General features: G+C 34.8%; 1 protein-coding gene across 2 annotated transcripts in view; it reads left to right on the top strand.

The window, feature by feature from the left end:
- The window catches only part of Znf385b (zinc finger protein 385B), a 279,057-nt gene that overhangs the window by 215,652 nt on the left and 44,024 nt on the right, over nucleotides 1-19,381 (top strand). For both annotated transcript variants that reach the window (XM_042688337.1, XM_042688338.1), the window contains one exon: nucleotides 18,821-18,983. In XM_042688337.1, coding sequence (XP_042544271.1) covers nucleotides 18,821-18,983 — 163 coding nt within the window. The remainder of the gene's footprint in view (nucleotides 1-18,820; nucleotides 18,984-19,381) is intronic.

Genomic DNA, 19,381 nt, shown 5'->3' on the forward strand with positions numbered 1-19,381 from the left:
TGTGTATGTATGTATGTGGGGGGATTGAAAGCACTAGTACCTGTAAGTTTTAGCTGTGCTCATATGGTCTCCTATTCATAAACAGAAGACACCCTGGAAGTTGGTCCTCAGTGAAAAATTAGTTGATGAGAATGAAGTTTTGGAGTAGATCACACTTAAATTTAACTGTGTAGCAGATGATTAAAGAGATCCCACAGTGATAAACTCATTGCTGGGATGGAAACTAAGAGATGTTATAAAGTTTATATCTTCTCTTAAGCAGTGTATATTTTAGGCATATTAATAAAATTATAAGTTTAAAAACCCAACTGATGTGTCAAAAAATAGTGTAGTCCTGAAAAATAGAAGAAATCAACAGCATCAAATGGAAATCTAGAAAATGATAGCTATCTTTTGTCAAACATTTTACATTTTTCCCATAAATACAACTATTTATATCGATTCTTAGGTTTGTAGGGTATTGAAGCAGATAGGAGATAATTAAAAGCGTAAATCTCCAGAGCTTAGGAAGAAAATTCTCTCTCAGACAGAGATGACAAAATGATGAAACATTTTTGCTTCAACATGGCAGAAATATAGCATGATCGCATAGAACAGGGACATACTATGTCAAAATGTTTATTCAGCTGCTGATATTTAATAAGCTTCTTAAAGGGTAGTCAGCTTTTTTGAAGCATGTAGTAGTTACTTATTTAATTTTAAAAACAGCTAACTTCCTTGGTAGTCATATAACTTTCTAAAATACCACAGTCTTTCTCTGCATTTCCTTATTTTGAATAGGTATTTGGACAATTCAATGCTGATTTTCAATTCATCACTGAAGGAAAGAGAAAAGTAGGTTGAGGTGAAGTCTTTAAAAGTATTATGACTTTAAAGACTTATACGACCCGATATTTAACTAATAGGGAAATTGAGCAACATATGTAATTCAATATTTTTCTGGCTTTAAACACATGCAGGCATTACATGACTTGTTATTTTTAGCTCTTTAATAGTTTCAGTTCTATTTAAAGTCAGATGATCAGCCTAATATGATGGTATGAAAAAAATCATTAACTGTCTACAATTTACCGTTAGTATTTCGAGCTTTGATGCACTTTCATGAAGTGTCTGATTTGTTTAGCCATATGTTAAGACCTTTAAAAAAATGTGCCAGGCACTAGTGGCTCCCAACTCTAATCCAAGGTATTCAGGAGGCTGAGATCTGAGGATATGCATAGGTCTAGAGGAGTTAATGCAAGCTTGGGTTTCAGTTGTGTAATTGTGAGCTCTCCATATTAACTCCCATGTGGCTAATTAAAACAAAATGCTTTAAGTATATACATAATAAGTAAATAGGTAGGTAATATACCTGTATGAATGTGTGTATGTGTATATATGTGTGTGTGTGAGTGTGTATTGTAACCCCTCTCTACGGTATTTTCACAATTAAAAAAAACAAAAAACTAAAACTCTAACCACAACATCTATTAAAAATTTGGATCAACAAAATAATTTTTGTCAGGGAGGAATAGTATATAAGTCTAGTTTAGAATTGTCAGCATGTAATGAAAATGAAAAACAGGCTAGTTTTTAGTCAGTTTTATTATTAGCTACAGATAATGCAAACCTTTACTTTCTAGGCCTGTGATGGACCCTCCCACAGCCTTATATTTAGTATACAACTAATGACTGGTGTTTAATTAATAGCAAATCAAATTCTGCTTTAAATACATGCTGCAATTTAGCCTGAGACATACATACATTCACTTAGATTGATTCACCAGTTTCCTTCTTGATTTTGATTATAGCCACCAAATGTTCTCTGAAACAGCTTTAATTATCTCTCAACCTTGAGCTAGTATGATTGCATGGGTTTTGCTCTGGAAAAGAAATAACATTCTATATTAAAAGAGACACCTATAGAATTCTTATATAAGATCTTTTCATATCATGAGGTTTTTTTTTTACTTTTACTACTTGTGTTTTGGAGATATGGAAAATACACTCACCAAAGAAGTTGGATTCTTGCTCTAGTTTTGTAACTGAAATTAGTTAATCCAACAAAATGCCTTAAATACACATTTTAAACTATTTTTAGTTTTAAAAATACCAACAATTTCCTTTTGTGATTTAATTTATATATTTATGTAGATGGCCATAGAAGGAAATGTTAATTGACATCTGTAAACATTTGAAGAAATGATAAATGTCGGTATTTATAAAGTGCCAGAATAAATTACTGTTTGCAGATGTCGATTTAAGAATAAATATGTGATTATCTTTTCAAGCTAGCTTAGTTCTAAGATATTTACACGTTGAACTCTTTTTGCATGTTTACCTTTTTATAAATTCAGGTTATTAATTTGGACTACATTAATTAGGGATCACTTAGGTATAGATAAATTATGTTTCTTGGTCCAACTTATTTGTTTAAAGAATACAAATGAATATTGCAAAGGAATTTAAGCATAGAAATTTAGAATACCAGCAGAAACAAATCTTTAAGCATACTTAAGCATTCTAAGAGCTACCATTTTAGCACAAGAAATGATATAACTTAAAATCTTACATATTCTTAACAAATCACTTAATTTATGTTCACTAACATCATCAACTAATAGCTTTTCTTTAAAAAATGTACCATTTTTTAGAGTTTTTATAACTTCATCAGTCCCTTTACATAAATTAGTCACATTAATCAGATTTCTCTGAAATTTCAGTTGTCAGTGATTTAGTATTATCTAATACTATTCCCTATTTTCAAGAAAATTAATAATTTTGTTACTTGGTTTACATTTCTTTGAGCATCTTTCAGGTCAAATGTTTAACCTAGCTAATACTTGGATTCATATTTTAGGCAAAATATTGTTTTGAGGTCTGTACCATCTATATTGATCAAATTTGGTAAATCATCATTAAGTCACTTATTAAACTAATTATTCTGACCTGAGACTGTCTTCTTTTTCTTTTATTTTCTGGTCATGGGCTTGAACTCAGAGCCTGAGCACTGTCCCTGAACATTTTTGCTCTACCCCTTTGAGCCATAGCTCCAGTCCTGGTTTTCTTCCCCATCTGTCTTTCTCAGCCTCAGTAGGATTACAAGCATGAGCCATCATTGCCCTGCAGGAGACTATGTTGATAAACAATTATTAAACCATTTTATACAGTTGCTTTTTCAACAAGTGAGTAGTTTCTTTGTTATGCACCTGACTATTCCACGTTGAGATTTGTCACACAACCAGGTTTTCCCAAATTGTCTCAATCACTTGTTTCAGTCTACAACTTCCAGGCATAGTTTTATAGCCAATGTGATCACATAAGTTGGTACATGTGGCTTTGTTTTTGATAATGATGATGGTAATGACAGTGATGGTGATGTATATGTTTGTGTGTGTGTGTGTGAAAGAGAAAGATAGAGAGAAAGGGAGAGAAAAGGAGAGTGAGAGAAAGAGAGAACAAGAGAGTGAGTGAGAGACAGAGAGAGAGAGAGAGAGATCCAGGCAGGTAGGTCCAGTCGGGGGGGTACTCTGACTTTTAATCATAGACAGTCATGATATCAAAATATTAGAATACTTCCTGTTAGTCATCTAGCATCTTCAAAATTCTTAATCTTAGCCATTTATGTTCATCTCAAATCTAATTCTTGCCTCTTGTCATACTCCAGCCCTAGTGCATTGTTTTCCTGTCCCTAAATTTGCCAACCCACTTCTAGCCCTCTGTCACTGAGTCTGGTTCATACTCTTTTTTTGAAGTCTTACTTTTTTTCTTCCTTAGAGGCGTTTCCTAAAATCTGTTAAACACACACACACACACACACACACACACATATTGTTGATCCATAAGAAAAGAACAGACGCTGTTTAGTCCATTGCTATCTCCTTGGTGCCTAGCACAGTGAGTGAAGTATGAATGAGTAATCCTAACAGGGACTCTTTATAAATAAGTTTTTTATTGTGAAAATCCTGTACCAGAGGGGTTACAATCACATGAGCAAGTTAATGAGTACATTTGTTATCAAGCATTGTGGCCTCCTCCTTTGTTTTTCCCCTCCCATCCCTTCCCTCCCACCTCCACAACTACATTCTCCCCTCCCCATCCCCCACCCCCCAACACCCGCCTTAATTGTAAACTTTGTTTTTCAACATAATGTCTTATACATCTCATTGTTGCAATGGGTCCACCTGTATCCCTATTTATTTATTAATTTATAAACAATTTGTTTTTCCCCTTCCCCTCCCCAAATTATACCGACATCAAATACAGTGAAAACGGGTTATACGATGGGGGAGGGACATACAAAGCAACAAAAAAAAAATCACGTGTACCTTATAAAAACATTAGAAACAATAGCAAGAACGAAAAAACCACTTGTGTCCTTAAACTTGGGATTCATTTCGCTTAACATCTTTAAGTTACAACATTCTTAGTACGGAATGAGACCTACTGAATCAGTTCTCTTAGTGAAAACTATCTCCTCCTTGAACCTGTTTTCACTCCAAAGCATCTTTTACCTAGGTGGGTAGGTTGGAAAACTGTTCTTTAACAGATTTTTAACAGACACAGGCTTGAGACTTGCTTCAGGACCCTATGATGCAGTGGCTACAGCCCAGTATTTTAATCCTTGCTTTGAATCACTGTCTTCCATGTCTGGCTTTGGGATTAGGCAATAACAGCTTTTCAGAGTCTGTATAATCAGCCTAATAATACTTGCTTCACATGGTTTCATGAGGATGAAATGAGATACTACATGCAGAGTTCTTAGCACTGTGCCTGGTACATAGCAAACACTATATGGCAGCCATTTGTCACTATTTTTATTACTGAATTCATAATCATCCCTTGTCACCTGACCTTGTGTTTGAAACCTGTTTGGCTACTGTCTGCTCTTTATGGCTGCGTATTCTTCAACTCTTTGAAGTGATAGGCAAAGTGCTGTAATTTCCCTAAAGCTGCATCTGTAAAAAATAATACCTTTATATTTCATAAACATTGCTACAACTCCCTTTTTAGGGACGAAGGGGATAATATTGTGGCTTTAACTCAGAACCTTGCGCTCCTTGGGCTTGCTTGCTCATTTGTCTGGCACTTTACAACTAGAGATCTGCTTTATTTGCCGGTTATTTTATAGATGAAGTCTTACAGACTTTTCTACCTGGGCTGGCTTCAGAGTGTTTCCATGGTTCTTAGCCTTCTGATTATCTAGGATTACAGGCATGAACTACCAACACTGCTACTGCTCTACCACTCCTCTTTTTCTACAGCTTTATCAATATGCTAGAATGTGAAGAGCTAAGCTGCCTTGCCATTAAAAATAACTATTTTGCCAGATTCTCATACTGATGTTCCTCCATGATAGTTGTGTGTATTTTAAATATTTTTTAAATTTTCATTTCCTATGATCTCTGTGTCTTCCTATTCCCTTGTCCACCAGACCTTTTAATAGCTTTTTCTTTCTATAACATGGCCTGACTCCTCATTCTCATCCTGCCTGCTAAATATAGTTATTTTATCCAGTTTCTTTCCTCAAAATTCCCCCTTCCAGTGCTTAATTCCTGAGGAACCTCAGTCATCTTCAAAGTTTCATCCATCATCTTGTCATGTGGTTACCAATCCAAATATTTTCCTCAACTACCAGTTTTATTTCCATTCATTTGTTGAACCTCCCCACTGTGTACCAGACAACCAGCCTAGATAGAAAATGCCCAAACCAAAATTCTCATGTCTCTCTGCAAAATTTCTCATGATTATATCCTATGGTTATTTGTTTTTGTCACTTTGCCTGACACTTGCATATGAAACTTCTAAAGCCAAATCTAATCATTTTTCTGTCCACTGTCCTTACTTTAACTTAGTTGTCAAGTAATAATGATTCTTTTCTACATTTGATTATTCATCCATGCTTACACATAATGGGCATTTACCAAATACCTCCCAAGTTTTAGACAGTGTGTTAAGTGCAGAAAATTTATAGAAGGGAAAAAATCATTGAGGATTCTTAGTGAAAGTTACTATTTGGAGAGAGAAGATAAAACATTAATCAAATGGTTATATATGTTATTTAATAAATTTTAAATGGCAAAAAGTACTATGAAGAGAAGAATCCAGAAAGTTAGCTTGGGAGTTAGGCCAGGAAATTATGGAAGGTCTTTTAAGGAAGGTATATTTGTAGGGTAAATGGGAAAGAAAAAAGGTAGTAATCCAGACATATACAAGAATAAATAATAATGTTTATGCTACAAGTACATTTTTACTCAGAGAACAACAGAGAAGAATCAAATGAAACCAGAAGGAGGGAATGGCCATATATGTATTGAATATGATTATTTTCAATTTTTGTTTTTTATTTTATTTTATTTATTTTTTGGGAGGGAGGGGGTCATGAGGTTTGAACTCTGGGCCTGGACACTGCCCCTCAGCTCTCTACCACTTGAGCCACGGTGCTACTTCCAGTTTTCTGAGTGGTTTATTGAAGATAAAAGTCTCACAGAGTTTCCTGCTCGGGCTGGCTTTGAACCATGATCCTCAGATCTCAGCCTCCTGAGTAATTAGGATTACAGGCATGAGCCACCAGCTGATTATTTTAGATTTTAAACCAGTAACTGTGGAAGATATAGACTTTAGGATTGGCTGACTTGTGCTTTGCAACCACTGTTCGTTCGTCTTTTTTCTTTCTTTCCTTCCTTCCTTCCTTCCTTCCTTCCTTCCTTCCTTCCTTCCTTCCTTTCTTTCTTTTTCTTTCTTTTTCTTCTTTCCTTTCCTCCCTCCCTCCCCCTCTCTCCCTCTGCCCCCTCTCTCCCCCCTCTCTGCCTCCTCTCTCCCCCCTCTCTGTCTGTCTGTCTCTCTCTGTCTCTGTCTGTCTGTCTGTCTGTCTGTCTGTCTGTCTCTCTCTCTCTCTCTCTCTCTCTCTCTCTCTGTCAGTCGTGGAGAGCCTGAAAAAGATGATGGCAGCTTGGACCAAGGTGGTGTGGGAGATAGAATTACCTTCACTGGAGAAATATTTAGGAAGTGGAACATATAGAATCTGGCAATGGAATGTTGGAGTAAAAGTTGTATGTGACAATGAGGATGGTCCATGGACTTGGTTCTTTCAAGAAGTGAGCAATGCTGTGTGTGCAAAAGGAACGCTAGAGGAGGATTAGGTGTTTGGGGCTGGAAAACTGTTGCACAATGACACGTGAAATCACAGGTTTTACTTTGAACTTGTGTTCGAGTTGCTTTGAGATATCCAACTGGATTTTCTGAGTCTAGAGCTCAGAAGTGATAGTGAATATTGAGAAGTTGAATATGAATAAGATTGAATAGGAAGTAGCCAGAGATATTTGATGAGAATACTAAAAAACTGGAAGGATCTTTAAATATTTCAGTATTTAATGACTGGGCATGAGAAGAGGATCCTGTACACTGTTATAAAATAAAGGTAGGAAGAAACCAATCCAGCATGGAGCCTGGAAAAAAAAAGAAGCAAAAAATTAGCAAGATGAAATGTGCCTGCCTAAATGGTCAAGCATAAAAGCTTCTTTTAGTTTTAGGATTTAGAACATTGATGTCTTGGCATTATCTGTATCAGTGGATAAAGGTGGAAATTAGGAAATTAGAGAAAATGAACATGCATGTTCAGATATCATATTAACAAATCTGCCTATGAAAGGTAGCCAAGTAGGGCTGGGAAGGTGGCTCAGTGGTAGAGCGCTTGCCTTCCATGCATGAGGCCCTGGGTTCGATTCCTCAGCACCACATAAGCAAAAAAAAAAAAAAGAAAAAAAAGCCGGAAGTGGAGCTGTGGCTCAAGTGGTAGAGCGCTAGCCTTTAGCTGAAGAGCTGAGGTACAGTGTCCAGGCCCAGAGTTCTGGCCCCACGATCAGACCCCCCCCCCAAAAAAAAAGAAAGAAAAAGAAGAAGAAAGGTAGCCAAGTAATAGGATGAAAAGCTCAGAGTTTATGTGTATTGAGGGATAATTTGTGTTGAATTGGGAAGATCAAAATTGTTTAAATGTCGATACTAAGTACATGTTTGGAAGGGTTGAATATAAATCCAAAAATGAGAAGAAATAATAAGCCCAGGGGAGGAAAAAGTAATAGCATCTCTAGGTAGAATTACTTTAATAACAATGTCAGCTCTTTTTCTACAGAAGCCCTAGCTTGGGGCATATAGTGCCCTGATGTCTGTGTCTTTAGGAGCCCCTTTACTCCCTGTCTTGCTATGGTCAAAAGACTTCTAGTTACTCTCTCTTCTTTTCTTTCCTACTTGTGGGTCTTTGTTGCTATCATATTATGCTAGAACAAAAGTCTTTAATGGCTTCTCATTACCCACCTAATTACCTTTTTAAAATTACTTTTCCATTATTTAGTATTTAAGGCCTGAATAATATGGCATTTGCCTTTCTAGCATTTTTTTCCACATTTCGCTCAAAACAGATCATTCACTTTTTCCTAACCATAGTTTGCTTTTCTTTACATTTTTTCCTTACCATAGTTTTTTTTAATTGGAAATGTGTTATCTCTGCTCTTGAAATCCTTTCCATTTCTGAAGACCCATCTAGAAGCCTATATTTTCTCCTTAGAGTATATAATATTCTCTAGAGTTGGAGAAGGGAGTCAGGGGGAGAAGAAAGAGGCACATTTCATTACCTGATTCTCAGAAATACATATGGAAGAGCATATAATTATAATGGATCACAAGTTAATGTATAGATACTAATTAGGAAAAAATATATGCTTTGATTTATTTAAAGTAGACTTTAGAAAAAGTATCCATTTTAGCTGTGAAAATAATGCCACTATTTGTACCATACTGACAACTTTAGAAGCAATTTATATATTCATTGCTAAGAAAGTATGAAATAAATTATGATTTATTTATATAACAGGATTAATATATATACAACCTTTTAAACAGAAGAGAATGATTTAATTACTCTTACCAAAGACAAAGTGCAGAACAGTGATACATAGGTATTTGTCTAAAAATGAAGAAGAATATAGATATATGTATATATTTACTTGACAGGCATGCAAACTGTCTCGGAAAGATTTATAAGAAAGTAAAAATAAGTGATAAAAAATAAGTCTATAAAGTAGATTTTCACTGTGGTGGCTGTTTTAATACTCTTAATTATGTGAACATATTAAGTAAATAAAAATAAATTATTTAAGAGAAATTCAGAATAGTAACTAACTGAACACAAAGAGAATTAGTAAAGATCTATGACAGGTAAGAAAATACTGAAACCTTAAGTGGCATTTGGTTTTGAGCCTTTTTTTCTTCTTCGATCTAGCTGATTGTAATAGTCTCCTCTCTTCGTTGGCTTCATCCCCAAGCTTGCCACTGAACACATCTACTTTACCATTCATACAGCAGTCAGATCAGTCCTTGGTTAAACAAGTCAGATGAGTTTAATCCTCTATAAAATTACTGGGTTCTCACTTTACTCACTGTGAAATTCTTGCAATGGTCATTTGCCATTCTCTGTACCTGAGATACTCTCCCAATTAGGTAAACTTCATACAGATATCTGTATAAGGGCCCTTCAAGGGCAAGTGTTTCCTGAGTTCCTCAGATGATATGAGAGAACACGGACTGTCTCCCTCTTAGTCTTCCTGACTTTTATAGCATTACCCAACATATTTGAAGAAGTAACACATTACACAACACTTGCTACCTATACATAAATTTAGAATTCCTTTTCTTTGTTTCTGTATGAAAATTCACGTATTCCACCACACTTAAGATGATATCTAGAATATGATAGGTATTCAGTGAATATTTGTTTCAGGAAAGAATGAATCATCCCTTGGTAATGAATGAATAATGATTAAAGGATCTCCTTATTGTGACCCATATACACAGGACAGGTTCTATTAAAATTTTTAATTAAAATAAACTTATAAACTAACTACATCTACATAAACACCTTTTATTATGATGACTGTTATTCATTAATAGAATTTTTAGACAATATTACACAGAATCGGAAAGTGGAAATCTTTTAGTATTTTCAAATTATATTCAAATACCTGAGTTTTTAATTAGTGACTTAAAGTTATAGGTATGTATTATCTCTTACATGTGAAGAAAGTTAACCAGACTCAATTAGAGTGAAAACTATTAGTTTAATTTGGAGCTTGTCTGCAGAGGTAACATTAATATGACTCAGCTGGCATAGTGACTGCTTAAGATGTAGTGTCATTGTTTCCTTATTTGTAGTATACATTGAAAGAATGTTATGTTAATCTTCACATTCATGTGTTTTTAATTAATTGAATTACAAATTTCAAAATTAGTTTTATTAATAACTAATTAGAGTATTTTTTTTAAAAAAATCTGGCCTTGTGAAACAGGTTTTCTTCTTTTCTCTCTTTCTCTTTTTGGTGGTGCTGTGAAACAGGTTTCCAAGTTAGCAATAGTAAATAAATAATATATTCAAAATACAAAAATATATTTAAACTTATTCTTCAACTACATTTCTGAGCATTTACAAGTCACTTTAGTTTTGTTGTCTACATTAAGGATATAATCCATTGAACATTGAATATAGGCAGATACAATGAAAGTTCTGACTTAGTTTATGTTCGTGTCTTGAATATGTAAATAAAAGTAAATGTAATACCTTCTGGGTAGATTAATGAAGCCTATGAGCTTAATTTTAAAGATAATCAGATGCTTAGAATTAGTCAGCTGTAGAGTCACAGCTTACGGTGCTAATGGAATGATAATGGATTAGTTACCATTGAGTAACCAAAACATGCTCTGTGAAGCACAGGGTGGCAGTCTGTTTCCCCACTGGTGGATAACAGCACTCACAAACATGTTAGCAACTTCAGATGAAACTGAAATCACTACAAAATCTAAGAAACCCTTCTATATATTTTAATGCAGCTGAAGATTAAATTCCCTCGTTCCATATAAAATGTTAAATTAATTTGAGGAAGGTGGATAACTTCTACTTTTAAATGCTTTGGGGAAAATAAAAGTACATGCCCAAAGGTAGTAAGTAAATTCTTAATGTTTTGTGCTTTATTATAAAAATAAAAGATAGTATATTCATAATCCATAAAAATTCTAAGAAGATCTATAAGGTTAAGTCCATTATGCAGAGTCATTTAAAAATTAGATATATTCCTAAATTATACATTGTTCCATTATTTCATATTTAAGATCACGTTAATATACAAAATGCTCATGTTTCTACTCTGTATAATAATTTCAAGAATACAGTTTGTTAAGTGTATTCTTTGTCAAGATAATGGTTTGTCTACCTTAAGATTTGAGAGAACAATTAAGAACAGGCTTCACCAGGGTTCATTTGCTTCGTCTTGCTTCAGTTAAATTCTTTTATACATACCAAGAGTTTATATACACTTATTATTAGTTGATTCAGGCACTGACCTCCATTTGGAAGACAAAGTAAATATACTTTCAAAATTTATAAAATTATAGCATAAAATAGTAATTTAAATAGCCTTATTTTGTTAGGATAAGCATCTTAAATACTTCTTGCTAAAGTAGTAAGTAAATTTATTTTACAGTAAATATTATTTTAAGTAAATATTATTTTACAGTTCTTTACTGACATTGAAAAGTTTCACATAAACATCTTTTTGTTAGTCTGGTGGGGAGAATTAGTTTTTCAAAATATAATCTATAATATCCATTATTGATAAATAGGGTTAAGAAATTTATTTTTTTAATTTTTTAATTTTTAAACCTTGCCTTAACACACCCATATATTACACTTATTTTCAAAAAGAGATAATTTTAAATTATGGCCTAATTTGAATCAAATTCAAAAACTAGGAGCAGAAAATAGTTGAACAAATGAAAGGGTTGGACTACACTCAATTATATCTCTTATTCCTTGGCCTTCTCAGCCCTACACTGGTAATACAGAATCTAATTGGCTACCTAGGGGAAAAAGCTAAGAATGCTAGAAATCATGTAAAATTAAGAATCCACCTTCAAATAATTAAAGTGAAATATCAAACTGAGAAACTGAGACAAAGTTTTGTTTACTGAAAACTCCATAAGAAAACATTCTATTTATTTTTAAAAAGAAGTATTTTAGTATACTGCAGCTTCATTGTCTTGCTAATTCCCCACATAAATTCTGTCAGTTATTTGGTTCTTTCATAGCCTCTTTGTGTTTCAGTGGGTAATGTAATTTCACCAATGACTCATGTACCACAAAACATGAGCATCAATATTCTGATCTAACAAGATCATTTGAAAAATTAACTTAAAGCCCACTGAAGACTTCAGCATTTTAAAAAATTGATTAATTTCCCCATATTGGAATATTCTAATAATAATGTGGATGAACATATATTTAATGCTCATGTATTCAATAGTGGTATTTTGAAATAGCTGCAACAGAGGAATTCTGTTTCTGTCTTTTGCTGTAATGTAAATTGGGCCCAGAGAGAATTAACAGTCTAGACTATACATCATTTTCTTCCTAGAATGTCACCATTTTTCTCTGCAGTGATATAGAAATATTTGGAGGTCATGTATTATTTTATGCGTACACTATGCTGTAAACACAGTAAGTATGGAAAACAATATGCAGAATCTCGGCCTATTACATCCACAGGATAGAACTCCTTTGAACTGTATAAGGAAGATGTCCATGGCATCTCCTAGGTAAGACAAAATACCTATAGTGTTCACACGATAGAAATTCACAAAGACATTATGTCTTTTTAAGCTGAAAAACTCATAATAATTATAACCTTGTCTGGACTTTGTTTTTGACAGATCTTCACAGATGTATTGAATGAAGTGACTGTCAAAGCCAATCATAGGTCATTACTGATATTGCAGGCCTTAAAATAGAAAATATCAGCAAAAAGAGTTATTAACAATCTTTATATTGTTGAGTATATCTCATTTCCTATGTTGTAACTTGTTGTCTGGGTATGTCTCGTCCCGTTGATTATTTAGCTACTCAGTAATCTTTGTTTCTTAATATTTTTATCTATAGGATTTAAAGTGTTATACTTTTATCTCAAATAATTGCATGTTCAAAAGAAATCATTTAGTTGTTTTATTTTATTTTTTTATTTTACTTTTTTTTGGTTGGTCGTGGGGCTTGAACTCTGGGCTTGAGTGCTGTCCCTGTGCTCCTCAGCTCAAGGCAAGTGCTCTACTGCTTGAGCCACAGTACCACCTCTGGTTTTCTAGTGGTTTATTGGAGATAAGAGTCTCAGAGACTTTTCTGCCTGGGCTGGCTCTGAACCGCGATCTTTAGAACTCAGCCTCCTGAGTAGCTAGGATTACAGGCTTGAGCCACCAGCGCTCGGCTTCATTTGGTTGTTTTAAAATAGGATTATTGTTTGTACCATACCAGATAAAAGCTGCAATACAGGCAGCATCCATAAGGTGACATAAGCATTTTTTTTAATTAAACGTAGGTAAGATATTTGTTTTAAAAGTGCTATGATGAGATGGCTACTGTTGGCTCACCTGTAATGATTGCTATTGAGATCTGAGGCTTCTAGTTTGAATCCAGCTTGCGCAGAAAAGTTCATAAGATTCTTACCTCCAGCTAACCACCAAAAAGATAGAGGAAAAAGAAAGGAAGACACACACACACACACACACACACAGAGAGACTGAGCGAGAGAGAGAATAATGAAGAAAGATTGCTATGATGATTTATTTCCATTTCACAAGAGAATACTATTTTCAAGGTAAAAACAGCAATATTTCCTTGTTCTCTTTATGTCTGTGTGTTATAGAGAAGCTATACATAGAGAATACCATGCAATGCATAAGCAGTATCCTAGAACATTCTGTTCCCTTTGCCCTAAACACCTCCCTGCCAAAATGTCTGCAGTATTGCCCACTTCTGAGGCCTCTTTTCCATGAGCCTCCATCAACATTCCACCTGAAGAGATTCTTCTCTTCTGACTTCTATAGTTTGTTATGATTCTATGTTTTCTATTTTCCACCCTTTCTCCCCTTTATTTTCTAACCTGGATTTTGGGTCATAGTCACATGTATGTTTCTTTTCTTCCTTCTACCATTCTTCAAGTAGAAAGTCTTTATTTTAAATTTTCACTATGTCTAACACATGGCAGTTGCTAAATAATTCCTTGTAAAATAAATAATCTAGTTTTCCCTTGTTAGCAGAGCCTGTTTTATGGTAGTTTACATGACCTACATTTTATTTGGCATTTTAGAGTATAAGTTTTTTTTTTGTTTTGTTCTTTTAAATTTACTGACTTCTGCTATTTCCCTCATAACGCTTCATAATACACTGACATGTCTTAGGAAAAAAAATGTGTAGTTTTGATGATATATTTTCTTTAATTAAGGAAACAGATTTAATTACTTCTTTAAAGTGAAAAAAAAGATTAGTTCTATTAAAAAATAGGGTACTCTCTCCAGGGATGTTGCCTTTCCCCAATCTCCTTATGAGTTTATATTTACACTATTCTTTCCATACAAACTGAAGATATTTTTAAAATCTTAATTCAAGATCCTAGCTATCTCTCTGAAGTACAAATTAGAAATAAGGTCAAACTAAAAATGAGAACACAGTGAATTTTAGAAATTTCTCATTGGGAATATTTTGTTACATTTTTATTTTTAAAGCAATATGGTATTTCATCATATTTTATTTGGACCAGTGGGGTCCTAAGAATTATAGAGGATTTGGGAAAGTGAAGAGCTTTGGTACCAAAGAAGACTAATGTATGAAAAAATAAATGTAGTATGTCTTTTCCTGGGAATGCTATTCTACAGATGCTAGGCAGTAAGTATTCTGGTGGGTAACAACTGGAGTGGTCTCCAAAGAAGACCCAGAAACCTAGGATTTTTTAATAGGGAGGTCAGGGTAAAGTCTTGTGATTCTTTATAGGACCTTCTTTTCCCTTCCCCTTTTTGAGGTACCGGTGATCAAACTCAGGCCATGTATACATTCTACTACTATTCAAGCACACATTCTACTAACACTCAGTTACCATCCCAACCCTAATTCTGGCAATTCTTGCCAATAAATTTCTTTGGCATCTACCAGATGGGGGCACAGTAGCTTGTGTAGATGAGAAGCAAGCCATTCTTGCTGCTTAGTGAGTGTAAAATAAGTCAGCTCCACCAACTGAGTATCTGAGAAGTGATATAGGAGCCATTATTGACTAAACTTGGCAGGTCAACTGGTTTGTGGGACTCTGGCATTTGTCCTTGTTTCTTTCACCCTTCAATTAAGGAGTTTCCTAGATAATGAAGTCAGTTCAATTTCACTGCTGTTTAACAGTGTCTCACTCTCACTTGAAGATTTGCCCAGGAGGCAGAAGCTGTTGACACTGTCTCAGATAGAGAACTTATGAGAGCAAAGTGCCACTACCAAGAATACCACAAGGACCTGGAAAGATGCCATACTGGAATGAGTGGTGCCTTGAACTCTCTTTGTTCTACATTCTTGCACCCTACTTTCCTCCAAACAACAGTCAGTGGACACGAGGACTCTTGTTACCTTCTCTACATGCCCCTTACTCAGAGAGAAAGTGGGTCGTGGTTTTAGAGCATTCTTTCCACCTTGGCATCCAGAGAGGTGTCACTTAGCTGTGTCATTATGTAAGTGCTAATTGATGCTGTTAACTTCCTGCAGTAATGCCAGGAAATAGTCATGAGAAATTATATTCTGTCTATCTTGTACTTGGAAGTTTTATTTAGAGCAATCTGTTTTCAGTTAGCCAAAGGGCATTCTGTGACTCTGCACTGCTTAGCATATACTTGGTAACATGAGTTTTTAAGAGGTGTGCTGCTGTTATCTTGTAGAAATTGTTGCATACCTCAAATATGGGACTGTATTAGCTATTTACCAAAGGATCCCATCTAATGTTGTACATCAGTATCTTTCCTAAACATTAGGTGAATAGTGTTTATTCCCAGCAATTTCCGTGGCATTAAGGTTTAATCATTAAAAGCAGTGCCTTTTCTTCATATGTAATTTTCAGTTTTTCATTCTTGTGTGTGTGTGTGTGTGTGTGTGTGTGTGTGTGTGTACGTGCGCGCGCGTGCATGCACGCACCTGCGAGTGCACTAGTGCCTATTGCTGGGGTATAAATTCAGAGCCTGGATGCTGTCTCATAGCTTTTTCATTCAAGGCTGGTATTCTATCATTTAAGCCATACCTCCACTTCTGCCTTTTTGCTGGTTAATTAGAGATAAGACTCACAGACTTTCCTGTTCAGTCTAGCTTCAAACCGAATTCCTCAGGTCTCAGCCTCCTGAGTGAGTCACCAGTGCCCAATATAGTTTTTCACTTCCAATAAAGTTACACAGTTAATAGTGTGGGTACATAATTAATGAAGGAAATATGTCTAAGAAATGTTGAGTTACTAAGGCTCTATACCTACCTGTGTAACTTTTGATAAATTAGTTACATTCTGTATGTCCTGTTTGTCATGCTGGTTTTCTATCTCACAGAGTATTAGGAGGATGAAATGAGCTAATACATGGAAAGTGTTTGATGCCTGGAACAGTGCTCAATAATATTAATCACCATTATTATTACTTTACATTATCAACATATTTTTTTACTTCTTTAACTTATAACTTTCTCAAACACACTAGCTAGATTTAACCATTTTTTTACAAATAAATATTATGTTATACTTTTCTCTTCAACTGAGATGTTTTTTGACAGGCAACTTGCGGTGCCCTTGAGCAAACCAAGTGACAATAATTTAGGTAAAGATTGAAAGGTATTTTGGCGGAAATATTCAGGCAGTTAGGAAGTTTGGGGCTTTGAGCAGTGAGCATAAGGCTAGAGACTTTGGATGCTAGAGGTGATAACCTAAGGAAATCCCTGGTATGTTTTCAGTGGCAATGGAAAAAAAAAACTATCTCTAGATTACATGACTACAAAGGTGATACAGTATCTAACTACCTCTACCCCTTATAAAATAAAAACCACAGAAATTCAGAATGGGACATGAGTCTTATCATCATGTTTGCATTCTGATGGGACAGCAAATGCATGGTTACAGTGTTTAACTTACTGCATGATCCTTGCCACTTGTGGTTGCGTTTGCTATCATGTTTAGCACCAACAACTTCATCATCATTTATGAACTTGAGATATGCTGGCTTTATCACCCTCCAAGACTTAGAAATGGTGTAGGTATTGAAATGGTGTTCACTGTCACCAGTTCTACTGAACCAAGTCTGAAGGTAGTAAAAAAAAAAATATGCCTGCTTAACTGAAAAGAAACAAGACAAGAAGTCAGAAAATGGATAGCTTAGTCTAAACGTGCCATATACATATGGTAATTGTCAGTGAAACAGTTCCTAAAATAGCACGAGTCAACACAACCAGTAGTAACCAAGGTTTCAGGAAATTCTAAGATACTATTATAATTAAGACAAATTCATTCTATTTATGCCCTCTGCTTTCAGTATCACGTATTGTCTTAAAAGCCTATTATCTGTCTCATCTCTCTTTTTCATATTCAGTCAATAACATGTATAAATAATTGTTATGGAAATCTTCCCATTCAAAGTTTTATCATCACACATTCTTGAGAATTTCATCTCAGTGACATAGTTCTCCACATGGAGCATATCTGGTTCCCTTGGCTTATACTAAAAGGCCTTCTCTCTAGCTATCCCCACTGTTCTAGTACACCAGTGCCAGTCATTTCCTAGGCCAATACTTTGCCACCTTAAATGTGCTTTTCTCTACCAGTCTATATATCCCTTTCTTCAAATCTCAAATCAGAAGTCTGCCAATTTTTGGACTAATTCACTGATTCACTTCACTTTTAGTTCTGTATATCTCATAACATATATGTTTTGTTATTTAGCTCACTTTTGCCAATGTGTGACTTGGCTTTGCAAGTGTGATCATGTATGTGTGAAGCCTCATTTGGCCCCTGTCTTCTCCAACCACAAACAAGATGTAAAAAGAAAAAGAATGTAAAAAGTTTTTATTACTTTCAACATCCACTAACAAAAACTTGTCTTGTTTTACACTTACCAAATATGTGTTTATATTTTTTAGTCTATTGAAGGAAATCTAAATGGACTAACTTACTTAGATTATTTCGCTAATGTGTATGTTTGTACTAGATACTAAAAAACATAAAAACTTTGTTTAGGCCAAGAGAAATTTTCCAAATGTCAGTAAATATATTCTAAGTTTATTGAAATTTATTTTGTCTTTTGCCTTACCCTTTTTCCCTCCTTTTGATTTAGCATTAATATCACAATTATGCTTTGCACATAATTGAACATTAATTTCTTTGATTCATCAATCATATTTCAGAAATGAAAGATTTTCCCTCCTTTATGGTATATATTATTTGTTTCTGGAACTGGAATCACCGAAATGATACATAAAGCACATGTGATGTTTCTGAAACATAGTGTCATTTTGACTTAGTAGCGTTTATTGACAAGTTTTGTCACACCATCTGGTGTCAGAGCATAGCCCAAATACAGGACAGAATGGGTCTTTAGCTGAAGGGCAACGGTTGTGAAAGGTCATGCCCACATGCACAGGTAAGGCACTCAGAGGTAGCTACTGTCAGCCAGTGTTTGAAAATAGCCACAATGGACAGTCATGGGAGGCCATTGATGACAAAGCTTATCTTCCTCACAGTTTTACAATTGCTAGTATGTAGAGACATAATCTTCTGTGTTTTATAGAGGGATTTGCTATTCTAAATCCTCTTAGATATCGGTCTATTACTTCACTACATGTCAGAAATGTAGTTAAGTACTGAGCTGTAAATGTCTGTGGTGCCTATGATTGAATGTACTTTTTCCTGCATGATCATCCATCGTGTTGTTTTGTAAGTAGCAAAAAATGAGCCTGATTTGTTCTCCTTTGTAGAGCCAGGCCGAGGCCCACTACAAAGGAAGTAAACATGCCAAGAAGGTCAAAGCACTAGAGGCAACGAAAAATAAACCCAAAATGGTTTCTTCCAAGGACAGCGCAAAGGCTAATCCCAGCTGCTCCGTCACTCCAATCACAGGCAACAGCTCTGACAAATCAGGTCAATGACACTTTTTGTTCTTTACGTTCTTTGTGTTCTTCCTGTTTCTTCTCGCGCCTCAGTCCTGTCTTCTCCTCAGTGGTAGCATGTTCCTTTTCATGTCTTATTTTCATAATATTAACATATTTTCCTTCCCAGGAAAAATGGATTAGCGCAAACTCTAAGCATTTGATATGTTGCCATTCCGTGTTGTGAAATATGTACATTTAGTATATATGTGTGTGTAAATTTATATATACATATATATGTAAGCATATGTGCATGAGAATAAGTACAGACTTGTGTTTAGACAAAATTGGGAAATGGATAAAAATACTAACTTGTTGTTCCTTTCTATTCTTTTTATCATTGTTTTGTATTGTAGACTTTAAAAGAGTGATGTTTTCTGAGAGAGAGAC

Source organism: Dipodomys spectabilis, unplaced genomic scaffold, assembly GCF_019054845.1.
Source record: "Dipodomys spectabilis isolate Male_0828 unplaced genomic scaffold, ASM1905484v1 ptg000115l, whole genome shotgun sequence".
Lineage (NCBI taxonomy): Eukaryota > Metazoa > Chordata > Mammalia > Rodentia > Heteromyidae > Dipodomys > Dipodomys spectabilis.